The sequence below is a fragment of the Heterodontus francisci genome, chromosome 7 (assembly GCF_036365525.1).
Source record: "Heterodontus francisci isolate sHetFra1 chromosome 7, sHetFra1.hap1, whole genome shotgun sequence".
NCBI lineage: Eukaryota > Metazoa > Chordata > Chondrichthyes > Heterodontiformes > Heterodontidae > Heterodontus > Heterodontus francisci.
Genome location: NC_090377.1, coordinates 384329 through 399750, shown reverse-complemented (window position 1 = coordinate 399750; position 15422 = coordinate 384329). Strand labels below are relative to the sequence as shown.

Genomic DNA, 15422 nt, shown 5'->3' with positions numbered 1-15422 from the left:
TAATGTACCTTCCCTGAATCTAGGGAATTTTGGAAAATTAAAACCAAAACACATCAACTATCTCACGAGTCACTTCTTTTAAGACCCAAGGTTGAAATCCATCAGGACCCAGGGACTTGTCAGCCCATAGCTCCAACAATTTGCTCAGTACCACTTCCCTGGTGATTGTAATTTTCTTGAATTCCTCCCTCCCTACCATTTCCAGATTTACAGCTGTTTCTGGGATGTTACTTGTATCTTCTATAGTGAAGACCGATGCAAAATATCTGTTCAATTCATCTTCCATATCCTTATTTTCCATTATTAACATAGAAAATAGGAGTAGGCCATTCGGCCCTTCGAGCCTGCTCCGCCATTCATTATGATCATGACTGATCATCCAACTCAGTAGCTTGTTTCCGCTTTCGCCCCAGACCCTTTGATCCCTTTAGACCTATCTAACTCCTTCTTGAAAACATACAATGTTTTGGCCTCAACTGCTTTCTGTGATTAATTCCCCAGACTCACTTTCTATAGGACCAACGCTCACTTTGTTAACTGTTTTCTTTTTTAAATAACTATAGAAAATCTTACTAACTGTCTTTATATTTCTAGCTAGCTTTCTCTCGTACTCTAACTTTTCCGTCCTTATTAATCTTTTAGTCATTCTTTGCTGTTTTTTTATATTCTGTCCAATCTTCTGACCTTCCACCCATCTTTGCACAATTATATGCTTTTTTTTTTTAAAGTTGGAAAGTATTTTTGACTTTTTTTTTTAGTTAACCACGGATAGTCGGTCCTCCCCTTGGAATTTTCCTTTCTCGTTGGAATGTATCTATTCTGTGTATTCTGAAATATCCCCTTAAATGTTTGCCACTGCATCTCCATTGACCTATCCCTTAACCAAATTTTCCAGTTCACTTAGCTAACTCTGCTTTCATGCCCTCATAATTGCCCTTATTCAAGTTTAAAATACTAGTCTTAGACCCATTCTTTTCTCCTGCAAACTAAATGTAAAATTCAATCAATATTATGATTGCTGTTGCCTAGGGGGTGCCTTCACAATGCGGTCATTAATTAATCCTATCTCGTTGCACAATACCAGGTCTAGTTTAACTTGCTCTCTAGTATGCTCAAGAACGTGTTGTTCTAAGAAACTATCCCAAAAACATTCGATGAATTCCTCATCCAGGCTCCCTTTGCCCATCTGATTTTTCCATTCTATATGTAGATTAAAATCCCCCATGATTGTCGCCGTACATTTCTGACAAGCTCCCATTATTTCTTCGTTTAAACCCTGTCCTACTGTGTGGTTACTGATGGGGACCTGTACACCACTCCCACAAGTGAGTTCTTGCCTTTATCATTTCTCCTCTCTACCCAAACCGCTTCTACAACCTGGTTTCCTGAACTTGGGTCATCCCTCTCTCTTGTGCTCATAGCATTAATTAAGAAATCCACACTTCCACCTTTTTCCTAGCTTCCTGTCCTTCCTAAATGTCATGTACCCTTCAATACTCAGGTCTCAATCAATGTCATCCTGCAGCCATGTCTCTGTAATGGCTATCAGATCATACATTTTGTTTATTCGTTTCATGTGATATGGGCATTGTTGGCCAGGCCAGCATTTATTGCCCACCCCAAACTGCTCATGAGAAGGGGTGGTGAGCTGCCTTCTTAAACCGCCACTGTCCATGTGGGGTATGTACACTCACAGTGCTATTAGGGAGGGAGTTCCAGGATTTTGACCCAGCGACAGTAAAGGAACAGTGATATAGTTCCAAGCCAAGATGGTGTGTGGCTTAGAGGGGAGCTTGCAGGTGGTGGTGTTTCCACAAATCTGCTGCCCTTGTCCTTCTAGATGGTAGAGGTCGTGGGTTTGGAAGGTGCTGCCTGAGTAGCCTTGTTGAGTTGCTGCAGTGCATCTTGTAGATGATACACACTACTGCAACTGTGCGTCGGTGGTGGAGGGAGTGAGTGAATTTTTTCTGGACGGGGTGCCAATCAAGCGGGCTGCTTTGTCCTGGATGGTGTCGAGCTTCTTGAGTGTGGTTGCAGCTGCACCCATCAGGCAAGTGGAGAGTATTCCATCATACTCCTGACTTGTGCCTTGTAGATGGTGGACAGGCTTTGGGGAGTCAGGAGGTGAGTTACTCGCCACAGGATTCCTAGTCTCTGACCTGCTCTTGTAGCCACGGTATGTATATATGGCTACTCCAGTTCAGTTTCTGGTCAATGGTAACCCCCAGGATGTTGATAGTTGGGGACTCAGCGATCATAATGCTGTTGAAGTTAAGGGGAGCTGGTTAGAATTTCTCTTGTTTGAGATGGTCATTGTCTGGCACTTGTGTGGTGCGAATTTTACTTGCCACTTATCAACCCAAGGCTGGATATTGTCCAGTTCTTGCTGCATTTCTGCACGGACTGCTTCAGTATCTGAGGAGTCGCGAATGGTACTAAACATTTATTTTTATTTGAGCTTTTAGTTCAGCTGTTTTGTTTCGAATGCTACGTGCATTCCGATACAGAGCCTTTAGTTTTGTTTTCACTGACGACATCACCGTTATCAGTTGTTGATATCCCTTGCAAGTTTCTTTTCATACCCCCTTTCTGTAGCTCTTACTATCTAATTTGTCATCCTTTGCTGTTCTTCGTATCTTTCCCATTCGCTAGGATCTGTGCTATTCATTGCATTCTTTAGTGCTTTTTCTTTCAGTTTTATGTTGTGGTTTTCCTCTTTAGTCGTCTATGGTGTCCTTTTCTGGCAAGTGGAGCTCTTGCACCTTAGGGATGTAAACTGGTTCTGCATCACTTCAAATTCTTTTTTGAACACATCCCACTGATTTCCTGTCATTTTACCCATTAACAGATCTTTCCAATTTACCGTGGACAGTCTCAGTCTCATCTCATTTAAGTCAGCCTTTTCGCATTTCTCCCTTCCAAACACTAAGTCGAACTCGATCATATTATGACCCTATCAGATAAATGTTTATGCACTATTAGGCTGTTAACTAAATCTGGCTCATTACTAAATCTGATATGGCATATCTTCTTGTTGGTTCTAGAATGTATCCCAGACACACTCAATAAATTCACTAAGATTCCATCGATTCACCCAATATCATGACTTTGCATTCGTCCACACTAAATGATATTTCCCCCATTAGTTCAACTCTCCTGTCTAACAAGTGCCATCTGTATTTGATCAGCCTGTTCTCTGCTGTTTGTAGTTTGACATCATATATAAATTTTTGAGAGTTATATTTCTGTAACTATTTCCAAGTCTATGAAAAGGACCAAAACTGAAGCTGTTGGTTCCTGTATATAATTTCCACCCACCTGAAGATGTTCCTTTCTTATTGTTCTTCAGAGAAGTGAAGGTAAACTGTCGGAGATCCTCCATGAATGGGAGTTGGATGTAGACCAAACACTGAAGGGAGGAAAAACAGTGAAAATTAGTTTGAGTTTTATAAAAAGATAGAGCTTCAAAAGTAATTCTACAGCACCGTTAAAAAGAAAAATCTGCAAATGCCAGAGATACACAACAAACTCAGATTCAGTTCAGCCCCAATACCTGAACACATCTTTTTATTTTACAGATGCTGATGGCTTTGGTGCATTTACATTTCTATTTATTCTTTTAAAAACAGTGTCCACTTCCAGCCTAAATTCAGCTCTTTTCCCCCATTTCTATTTATTCAGGAGTCAGTAACATTTATTTATACATCTGACATTCAATCCCATCTTGTTACCTCATATTTGTCCTTAATCACAGGAAAGGCTACTCCGACTTGTGGGTTTGATCTCCGGTCATAAACGTAACGAACTATTGCCACCATATCCAGCTCTTCCAATGAGTGGATCAGTGCAGACAGGGCCACAGCAGCATGCTGGGAATACAGACAAGAACAGGACTGCAGTCTAATTATCAACATAAAAGGAATTCTACAAATATTGAACAACATATATAGAAACATAGAAAATAGGAGCAGGAGTAGGCCATTCGGCCCTTCGAGCCTGCTCTGCCATTCATTATGATCATGGCTGATCATCCAACTCGTTCCCGCTTTCTCCCCATACCATTTGATCCCTTTCGCCCCAAGAGCTATATCTAACTCCTTCTTGAAAACATACAATGTTTTGGCCTCAACTGCTTTCTGTGGTAGCGAATTCCACAGGCTCACCACTCTCTGGGTGAAGAAATTTCTCCTCCTTTCAGTCCTGAAAGGTTCACCCCGTATCCTTAGACTATGAACCCTTGTTCTGGACTCCCCCACCTTTGGGAACATCCTTCCTGCATCTACCCTGTCAAGTCCTGTTAGAATTTTATAGCTTTCTATGAGATCCCCCCTCACACTTCTGAACTCCAGCAACTATAATCCTAACCGACTCAATCTCTCCTCATATGTCAGTCCCGCCATCCCAGGAATTATTCTGGTAAACCTTCGCTGCATTCCCTCTATAGCAAGAACATCCTTCCTCAGATAAGGAGACCAAAACGGCACACAATATTCCAGGTGTGGCCTCACCAAGGCCCTGTATAATTGCAGCAAGACATCCCTGCTCCTGTACTTGAATCCTCTCGCTATGAAGGCCAACATACCATTTGCCTTGTTTACCGTCTGTTGCACCTGCATGCTTACCCTCAGTGACTGGTGTACGAGAACACCCAGGTCTCGCTGCATATTCCCCTCTCTCAGTTTATAGCTGTTCAGATAATAATCTGCCTTCCTGTTTTTGCTACCAAAGTGGTTAACCTCACATTTATCCACATTATACTGCAACTGCCATGCATTAGCCCACTCACTCAACTTGTCCAAATCACCCTGAAGCCTCTCTGCATCCTCCTCACAACTCACCCTCCCACCCAGTTTTGTGTCATCTGCAAATCTGGAGATATTACATTTAGTTCCCTCATCTAAAACATTAATATATATTGTGAATTGCTGGAGTCCTAGCACCGATCCCTGCGGTACCCCACGAGTCACTGCCTGCCATTCAGAAAAAGACCCATTTATCTCTACTCTTTGTTTCCTATCTGCCAACCAATTTTCTATCCATCGCAATACACTACCCCCAATCCCATGTGCTTTAATTTTACACGCTAATCTCTGATGTGGGATTTTGCCGAAAGCCTTCTGAAAGTCCAGATAAATTACATCAACTGGCTCCCCCTCATCAACTCTACTAGTTACATCCTCGAAGAATCTAGTCGATTTGTCAAGCATGATTTCCCTTTCGTAAATCCATGCTGAGTCTGCCCGATTCTACCACTGTTCTCGAAGTGCTCTGCTATAAAATCTTTGATAATGGACTCTATAATTTTCCCCACTACCACTGCCTCAGGCAGCAAGAGGCCCTGTGAATTAGTTACATGAAATAATTGCTTTGATCTCTAACCACAACCTGAAGTGGGTCAAGTTAATACCACAAACTAACTCTTGACACATTCCTTTACCATAATTCCAGTCCCTTCATTTAACCACTTGGCCTGATACTTTAGCATCTGAAGCAGAGCCCATAACATACTAGAATTATTAGAATTAGAATTAGAACATTACAGCGCAGTACAGGCCCTTCGGCCCTCGATGTTGCGCCGACCTGTGAAACCATCTGACCTACACTATTCCATTTTCATCCATATGTCTATCCAATGACCACTTAAATGCCCTTAAAGTTGGCGAGTCCACTACTGTTGCAGGCAGGGCGTTCCACGCCCCTACTACTCTCTGAGTAAAGAACCTACCTCTAACATCTGTCCTATATCTATCACCCCTCAACTTAAAGCTATGTCCCCTCGTGTTTGCCATCACCATCCGAGGAAAAAGACTCTCACTATCCACCCTATCTAACCCACTGATTATCTTATATGTCTCTATTAAGTCACCTCTCCTCCTCCTTCTCTCCAACAAAAACAACCTCAAGTCCCTCAGCCTTTCCTCGTAAGACCTTCCCTCCATACCAGGCAACATCCTAGTAAATCTCCTCTGCACCCTTTCCAAAGCTTCCACATCCTTCCTATAATGCGGTGACCAGAACCGCACGCAATACTCCAGGTGCGGTCTCACCAGAGTTTTGTACAGCTGCAGCATGACCTCGTGGCTCCGAAACTCGATCCCCCTACTAATAAAAGCTAACACACCATATGCCTTCTTAACAGCCCTATTAAATCCCTGAAAGTTTCGACCCAGGTTATGTACCTGGACACCAAGATCTCTGTTCATCTACACTACCAAGAATCTTCCCATTAGCCCAGTACTCTGCATTCCTGTTACTCCTTCCAAAGTGAATCACCTCACACTTTTCCACATTAAACTCCATTTGCCATCTCTCAGCCCAGCTCTGCAGCCTATCTATGTCCCTCTGTACCCTACAACATCCTTCGGCACTATCCACAACTCCACCGACCTTAGTGTCATCCGCAAATTTACTAACCCACCCTTCTACACCCTCTTCCAGGTCATTTATAAAAATGACAAACAGCAGTGGCCCCAAAACAGATCCTTGCGGTACACCACTAGTAACTAAACTCCAGGATGAACATTTGCCATCAACCACCACCCTCTGTCTTCTTTCAGCTAGCCAATTTCTGATCCAAAGCTCTAAATCACCTTCAATCCCATACTTCCGTATTTTCTGCAATAGTCTACCGTGGGGAACCTTATCAAACGCCTTACTACTAGTGCTGAATAGGATGGGAATAGAGGGAAACGGACCCCGCAAGTGCAGAAGGTTTTAGTTTAGCAGGCATCAAGATCGGTGCAGGCTTGGAGGGCTGAATGGCCTGTTCCTGTGCTGTACTGCTCTTTGTTCTTTGAAAGCAGAGTTAACGTTTCAGGTCAGTGACCCTTCAACAGAACTGGCAAATGTTAGAAATGTAATAGGTTTTAAGCAAATAAAGCGGGGCTTGGGCAAGAGATAACAAAAGGCAAGGTGTTGATAGGACAGAGGGTCACAGAGAATAACTAACCAGATGGTCATGGAGCAAAGGCTTCCTATCTTGATTCTATCTTTTCTCCCCGGTCCAGTCTCTTCCCACCTACATCCGTGACTCTTCTGACGCCGTACGTCATTTTGACAATTTCCAGTTTCCTGGCCCCAACCGCCTCCTCTTCACTATGGACATCTAATCTCTCTACCCCTCCATCCCCCAGCAGGAGCATTGAGGGCTCTCTGCTTCTTCCTTGAACAGAGGCCCAACCAGTCCCCATCCACCACCACCCTCCTTCGCCTGGCTGAACTTGTTCAGATTTCCACCATCTGCAGTATTTTGCTTCTATTTTAGTGTTTAATTCACTGCCACTTCTCTTCCAGGAATGCCTACCTTGAAGAAGTTTTGCTCTTCTCTCCGACGGGATTTTTATTTATCTCTTTTACCTTGTTCACCTTCATTGCTTTCTATTTCCCTCCTGGTGTTTGATAAAGTGTCTACCAAAACTCGTTTTCACAGTCACATCTCCTTCCTCAGTGACCGTCTCTGGCTCCGACTTATTCCATGTGGATTCCAACTGAGGTTTCATCCTTCATATTTTGAATGCACCCAGGAGTACAGGTATCTCTGAGAAATACAACATTCCTCGGATTGCTGTTCTCGCTGCATCCTGAGATCTACACTCAGTGCCATGCGCCGCCACATGCACACACTGGACCTCTCTCTCCAGCAGCACCGCCTCACCTTGTCTCAAAGCTGTTCTACTCCGCAGTTTCATTTCATCCTTCGTCTCATCTGATGCATTAACAAAAAACTTTTTTTCTTCCTTTCAGGTGTCAAGCTCCAGCAGCTGATGTGGACTAATGACCCTCCAGATCCTTCTTCCCCTTCACTTCCCTCTGACCCCAATCCTTCTGATCTGACCCCTTGCCGTGTATTCACTATACCCTCTGACCTTCCCCTCTCTAACGCTGAACGTTCTGTACTCAACAAAAGACTCAGTTGTATCCCCTTATGTCCCCACCACAATGAATTTCGCGCTTGGCATGACATTGAACTCTTCTTCCATCGCCTTCGCCTCCGGGCTTACTTCTTTGACCAGGTGTCCTCCCCCCGACCAGCAGACCCATTCATTCGCCTCCAGCATTTTCCCTCCACCCGGACCCCTCCTTCTGGCCTCTTACCCGCTCCTGATCTTTGCATTGAAAACTGTCGGCGAGACATCGGCCGTCTCAATTTCTCTGCCCCCTTCACTCACTCTAACTTGTCTCCCTCTGAACTTGCTGCACTCTGTTTTCACCAGTCTAACTCCGACGTCATGAAATCTGCAGACAAGGGTGGTGCTGTTGTTGTCTGGCGCACCGACCTCTACCTTGCACAGGCTCAGTGCTAACACTCAGACACTTCTTCCTACTTCCTCCCGGACCAAGACCCCACCACCGAATATCAAGCTACTGTCCACAGGACTGTCACTGACCTCATCTCCACTGGAGATCTTCCCTGTATAGCTTCCGACCTCATAGTCCTGCAACCCCAGACAGCCTGCTTCTACCTCCTTCCTAAAATCCACGAACAGGACTGTCCCGGCAGACCCACTGTTTCAGCCTGTTCCTGCCCCAATGAACTTATTTCTTCCTATCTTGACTCTATCTTTTCTCCCCTGCTCCAGTCTCTTCCCACCCACATCTTCTTATGCCCGACGTCATTTTGACAATTTCCAGTTTCCCGGCCCCAACCACCTCCTCTTCACTATGGACGTCCAATCCCTCTACCCCTCCATCCTCCATCTGGACAGTTTGAGGGCTCTCCGCTTCTTCCTTGAACAGAGGCCCAACCAGTCCCCATCCACCAACACCCTCCTCCACCTGGCTGAACTTGTTCTCACATTGAACAACTTCTCCTTCAACTCCACTCACCTCCTTCAAGTAAAAGGTATTACTCTGGGTACCCACATGGGTCCTAGTTATGCCTGTCTTTTTATGGGAGATGTGGAACATTCCTTGTTCCAGTCCTACTCAGGCCCCATCCCCCAACTCTTTTTCTGGTACATTGATGACTGTATCGGTTTCGTTTCTTGCTCCCGCCCGGAACTGGAAAACTTTATCAACTTTGCTTCCAATTTCCACCCTTCTCTCACCTTTACATGGTCCATCTCCGACACTTCCCTTCCTCGACTTCTCTGTCTCCATCTCTGGGGATAGGCTGTCTACTAATATTCATTATAAGCCCACCAACTCCCACAGCTACCTCAACTACACTTCTTCACACCCTGCCTCCTGTAAGGACTCCATTCCATTCTCCCAGTTTCTCTGCCTCCGATGTATCTGCTCTGATGATGCTACCTTCCACAACAGCGTTTCTGATATGTCATCCTTTTTGCTCAACTGAGAATTCTCCCCTACTGTACTTGACAGGGCCCTCAACCATGTCCGGCCCATTTCCCACACTTCTCCCCTCCCTCCCAGAAACGCGACAGGGTTCCCCTTGTCCTAACTTTCCACCCCACCAGCATCCACATCCAAAGTATCATCCTCCACCATTTCTGCCACCTCCAGTGTGGATGCCACTACCAACCGCATCTTCCCCTCCCCTCCCGTCAGCATTCCGAAGGGTTTGTTCCCTCCGCAACACCCTGGTCCACTCCTCCATTACCCCAACACCTCGTCCCCTAACTACGGTACCTTCCCATGCAATTGCAGGAGGTGTAATACCTGCCCTTTTACCTCCTCTCTCCTCACTATCCAAGGCCCCAAACAGTCCTTTCAGGTGAAGCAGCGATTTACTTGTAATTCTTTCAATTTAGTATACTGTATTCGCTGCTCACAATGCGGTCTCCTCTACATTGGGGAGATCAAATGCAGATTGGGTGACCGCTTTGCGGAACACCTCCGCTCAATCCAAAAGCATAACTCCGAGCTTCCGGTTACTTGCCATTTCAACACACCCTCCTGCTCTCATGCCCACATATCTGTCCTGGGCTTGCTGCAGTGTTCCAGCGAACATCAACGCAAGTCTGAGGAACAGCATCTCATTTACCGATTAGGAACACTACAGCCTGCCGGACTGAATATTGAGCCAGACCTGCTGAATATTTCCAGCATTTCTTGTTTTTAGTTCAGATTTCCAGTATCTTCAGTATTTTGCTTTTATTCAACTGTTTAGAAAATGATGCAACTTCCACAACTTCCAGTCAGTGCAATCAACTGAAATTCAGCAGACAGGTGCATCAGTAATAAAAAAGGGCAAAAGTTAGCCGTGGAAACCCTTGGCAGCTCACTTTCCCTGGCATTTTAACCATCCGATGTCACTTTCATGCTACCCTTCCTTCCCCAATGTTTTCCTACTACACTGGTCCCAATTGTACCATTGTGCACCATTTACTGAACGACAGCAGCCAAGCTGACTCTGTTATTAGGAGGTGGCTGATGGGACTCCAAGGTTTACTCAGGCCCAACACAACTTCCTTCAAACAAAGCTCAGCAATTTTAACCATGCGAGAGTCACATCATTGGTCCCAGGCCCAATCAGTATTTCTACATGTTAACTATTTCCTCACATTGCAGCAATAAACTTTCAATGAAGTATCACTCGGAGGCAAATAGAAACATTGCAAGGAAATGGGAAGGATGGCACCTGGGAAAACAGATTTAAATTTAACTGCTGGTTAAAATAAGACTGACAAATATGGACCTTACCTCATCATCCTTTGCAGCAAACACCTTGAGCACCTGCCGACCGACATAATAATGCTGCAAAATCTGTAATTCACAAAATATAACATGAACTTACATTTTTATAGCATCTTTAAAGTAACAAATCGTCCCAAGGCACTTCACAGGGGCACTTTAAAACAAAATATGAGTCACACAGAGATATTAGGGCTGATGGCCAAAAGCTTACGAATAGAGGAACAAAAGTAGACTATTTAGCCACTCAAGCCTGTTCCACCGCAATTGAATAAGATCATGCCTGATCTGCAACCTAAGTCCATATACCTGAGCCTTTGCCCCATATCCCCTAATACCTTAGGTTAACAAATATTTATAAGTCTTAGATTTAAAATTAACATCGAGCATCAATTGTCCTTTGCAGAAATGAGTTCCAAATTTTTACCATCCTTTATATGCAGAAGTGTTTCTTAATTTCTGACCTCCGGAAAGGTCAGTTGCTAATTTTTTAGACTATGCACCTAGTCCTAGATTCCCCAACCAATGGAAATAGTTTCTCTCTACCTGCCCTATCTGTTCCCCTTAATATCTTGAAAACGTCAATCAAAACAGCCCTTAACCTTCTAAATTCCAGGAAATACAATCCTAATTTGGACTGATAAGTGGCAAGTAACATTCGCACCATACAATTGCCAGGCAATGACCATCTCAAACAAAAGAGAATCTAACCATCTCCCCTTGACGTTCAATGGCATTATCATCGTTGAATCCCCCACTATCAACATCCTGGGGGTCACCATTGACCAGAAACAGAACTGGACCAGTCACATAAATACTGTGGCGACAAGAGCAAGAGATTGGGAATTCTGCAGCGAGTAACTCACCTCCTGACTCCCCAATGCCTATCCACCATCTCCAAGGCACAAGTCAGGAGTGTGATGGAAAACTCTCCACATGCCTGGATGGGTGCAGCTCCAACAACACTCAAGAAGCTCGGCATCATCCAGGTCAAAGCAGCCCGCTGGATTGGCACCCCATCCAGCAGATTCAACGTTCACTCTCTCCACCACCGATGCACAGTGGCAGCAGTGTGTACCATACACAAGATGCACTGCAGCTCCTTTGACAGCACTTTCCAAGCCCGTGACCTCTACCACTTAAAAGGACAAGGGCAGCAGATGCATAGGAACATCATCACCTGCAAGTTGCCCTCCAAGCCACACACCATCCTGACTTGGAACGATATCGCCGTTCCTGCACTGTCGCTGGGTCAAAATCCTGGAGCTCCCTTCCTAACAGCTCTGTTGGTGTAGCTACACCCCAAAGACTGCAGCGGTTCAAGAAGGCAGCTCAGCACCATCTTCTCAAGGGCAATTAGGGATAGGCAAAAAATGTTGGCCTAGCCAGCGATGCCCACATACCCCAAACAATTGAAAAAAAAGCTTGTGTAATCTCCCCTTGTAATTTAGCTCTTGGAGTCCCAGTATAATTCTAACTAATCTTCACAGCACTCCCTCCAAAGTCAATATATCCTTCCTAAAGTGTGGCGCCCAGAACAGCTCACAGTACTCCAATGTGTGGGGCTTTGTATATCTGCCGCAAAACCTCTACCCACTTGCATTCTCATCCTCCTGATATAAAGGCCAGCATTCCATTTGCCTTTTTGATTATTTTCTACATCTGTTCAGGACATTTGAATGCTTGGCGTGCCTGGAGCCTCAAGTCTCGTTGGACGTGCACTGTTTCTAGCTTTTCACCATTTGAAAAAGACACATTGTTCTATCCTTTTTACCTTCAAATTGGATGACCCATTTGCCACAGCTGTGCCCAATTACATTATCTATCAATACAGTGCACAAAACACCCGGCAACGTTCCTGTGCACAGAACACCGGGTAACATTACCATGCACAAAATACCAGGTAATGGCCCTGTACACAAAATACTGAACAACACTACCATACACAGAATACCAGATAAAGTTACAGTGCACAGAACATGGGGCAACGTTCCCATGCACAGAACACCGAGCAACCTTACTGTACAGAATGGTGAGTATTGTTACTCACCTATCTGTGTGCAGATTTTGGGCATTGTTACCCATGTCACAAGAACACAAGAAATAGGAGCTGGAGTAGACCATATGACCAATTGAGCCTGCTCCGCCATTCAAAATGATCATGGCTGATCTTAGGATTCAACTCTACTTTCCCGCACACTCGCCATAATCCTTGATTCCCTGAGAGATCAAAAATCTAACTATCTATCCCAGCCTTAAATGTATTCAACGATGGAGCATCCACAACCCTCTGGGATAGATGATTCTAAAGATTCAAAACACTTTGAGTGAAGTAATTTCTCATCTCATTCCTAAATGATCGGTGTCTTATCCTGAGACTGTGCCCCAAGTTTTAGATTCCCCAACCAATAGAACATTACAGCGCAGTACAGGCCCTTTGGCCCTCGATGTTGCGCAGACCTGTGAAACCATCTGACCTACACTATTCCATTTTCATCCATATGTCTATCCAATGACCACTTAAATGCCCTTAAAGTTGGCAAAAATGGAAATAATCTCTGTGTCTACCCTATCCAGCCCCTTTAGAATCTTATATGTTTCTTTTTTTTTAAGAGATACAGCACTGAAACAGGCCCTTCGGCCCACCGAGTCTGTGCCGACCATTAACCATCCATTTATACTAATCCTACACTAATCCCATATTCCTACCACATCCCCACCTATCTTTATATTCCCCTACCACCTACCTATACTAGGGGCAATTTATAATGGCCAATTTACCTATCAACCTGCAAGTCTTTTTGGCTGTGGGAGGAAACCGGAGCACCCGGAGGAAACCCACGCAGACACAGGGAGAACTTGCAAACTCCACACAGGCAGTACCCGGAACAGAACCCGGGTCCCTGGAGCTGTGAGGCTGTGGTGCTTACCAGTGCGCCACTGTGCCGTTTCAATGAGATTACGTCTCATTCTTCAAAACTCCAGAGAATACAGGCCCAATTTACTTAGCCTCTCATCATAGGACAACTCCCTCAACCCAGGGACCAATTTAGTGAATCTTTGTTGCACCGCCTCCAATGCAAGCATATCCTTTCTTAAATATGGAGACCAAAGCTGCACACAGTACTCCAGATGTGGTCTCACCAAAACCCTGTACAACTGTAGCAATACTTCCTTATTCCTGTACTCAAGTCCCCTTGTGTTCATTGTACAAGCACACCCAAGTCTCTTTGAACAGCAACACTTACAAGTTTAAAACCTTTTAAAAAATATTCTGCTTTTTTATTTTTACAACCAAAGCGAATAACTTCACACTTCCCTACATTATACTCCATCTGCCATCTTGTTTCCCACTTGCTTAACCTGTCTATATCTCTTTGCAGCCTCTCTGTGTCCTCCCCACAGCTTACCTTTCTACCCACCTTTGTATCATCAGCAAACTTAGATACATTACTCTCTGTCTCTTCATCTAAGTCATTAATATAGATTGTAAATAGCTGAGGCCCCAGCACTGATCCCTGCGGCACTCCACTATTTACTGCCTGCCAACTTGCAAATGCCCCGTTTATGCCCGCTCTTTGCTTCCTGTCTGTTAACCAATTATCTATCCATGCTATATTACCCCCAACTCCATGAGTCCTTATCTTGCCCATTAACCTTTTGAGTGGCACCTTATCAAATGCCTTTTGGAAATCCAGGTAGACTACATCTACTGGTTCCCTTTTATCTATCCTACTAATCACACAGGATTTCCCTTTAGTAAAACCCTGTTGACTTGTTCTAATCATACTGTGCTTTTCTAAGTGCATTGTTAAAACTTCCTTAATAATAGATTCCAGCATTTTCCCAATGACTGATGTTAGGCTAACTGGTCTGTAGTTCCCGGTTTTCTCTCTCCCTCCTTTCTTGAAAAGTGGTGTAACACTTGCCAACTTCCAATCTGATGGGACCATTCCCCAATCGAAGGAATTTTGGAAAATCATAGCTAGCACATCCACTATCTCTGCAGCTATCTCTTTTAGAACCCGAGGGTGTAGGCCATCAGGTCCTGAGGATTTGTCAGATTTTAGTCCCTTAAGTTTCTCCAATACTTTTTCTCTGCTGACATGAATTTCCTTAATTTCCTGACTCTTTTTAGCCCCTAGGCTCCTGTCTATTTCTGGTATGGAACTTGTATCTTCTACCATGAAGACAGTCACAAAATATTTGTTCAATGCCTCTGCCATTTCCTCATTCCCCATGATAATTTCTCTTGTCTCTGCTTTCAAGGAACCAACATTTACTTAACCTATTGTCTTCCTTTTGATATACCTATGAAAGCTCTTACAATCTGTTTTTATATTACTGGCTAGTTTACTCTCATTCTATTTTTTTCCTTTTTTTTATAATCAACTTTTAGGTGGCCTGCCACCACCGCTCTTTTATGGCCTCCGCCGGTCTCGCTCTCTCACTCCTTCCCACCGCCGCTCTTTTGTGGCCTCCACCAATCTCGCTCTCTCATCATGGGATGTGGGCATCTCCCACAAGGCCAGCGTTAATTGCCATATCTAATTGCTCTTGAGAATGTCGTGGTGAGCCGACTTCTTGAACTGCTGCAACAGTGCTGGTTAGGATTTTTGATGTTAAATGTGTCAAACATCAGCTTTGGTGACTATGCGGAACACACTATACATACCTTTTTATTATCACTTACTTGTGTAGACTTGGTAAATCCAAGGACACTGAAGCATTTCCCACTGGTTTTATACTTCATCTGCTCCTGATCCACTTGCGAGAATGGGATAATATCACTGCCATAGCGGAATCCTGAAAAATAACTTGGAATT

The 15422-nt window shown here is 44.3% G+C and overlaps 1 protein-coding gene across 1 annotated transcript in view; it reads right to left on the bottom strand.

Moving 5' to 3' along the window:
• The window catches only part of xrcc5 (X-ray repair complementing defective repair in Chinese hamster cells 5), a 388719-nt gene that overhangs the window by 237167 nt on the left and 136130 nt on the right, over positions 1–15422 (bottom strand). The window contains exons 9-12 of the mRNA XM_068034693.1: positions 15290–15402; positions 10606–10668; positions 3732–3869; positions 3319–3409 (exon numbers count right to left, since the gene is read on the bottom strand). Of these exons, the coding sequence (XP_067890794.1) occupies positions 3319–3409; positions 3732–3869; positions 10606–10668; positions 15290–15402 (405 nt within the window). The remainder of the gene's footprint in view (positions 1–3318; positions 3410–3731; positions 3870–10605; positions 10669–15289; positions 15403–15422) is intronic.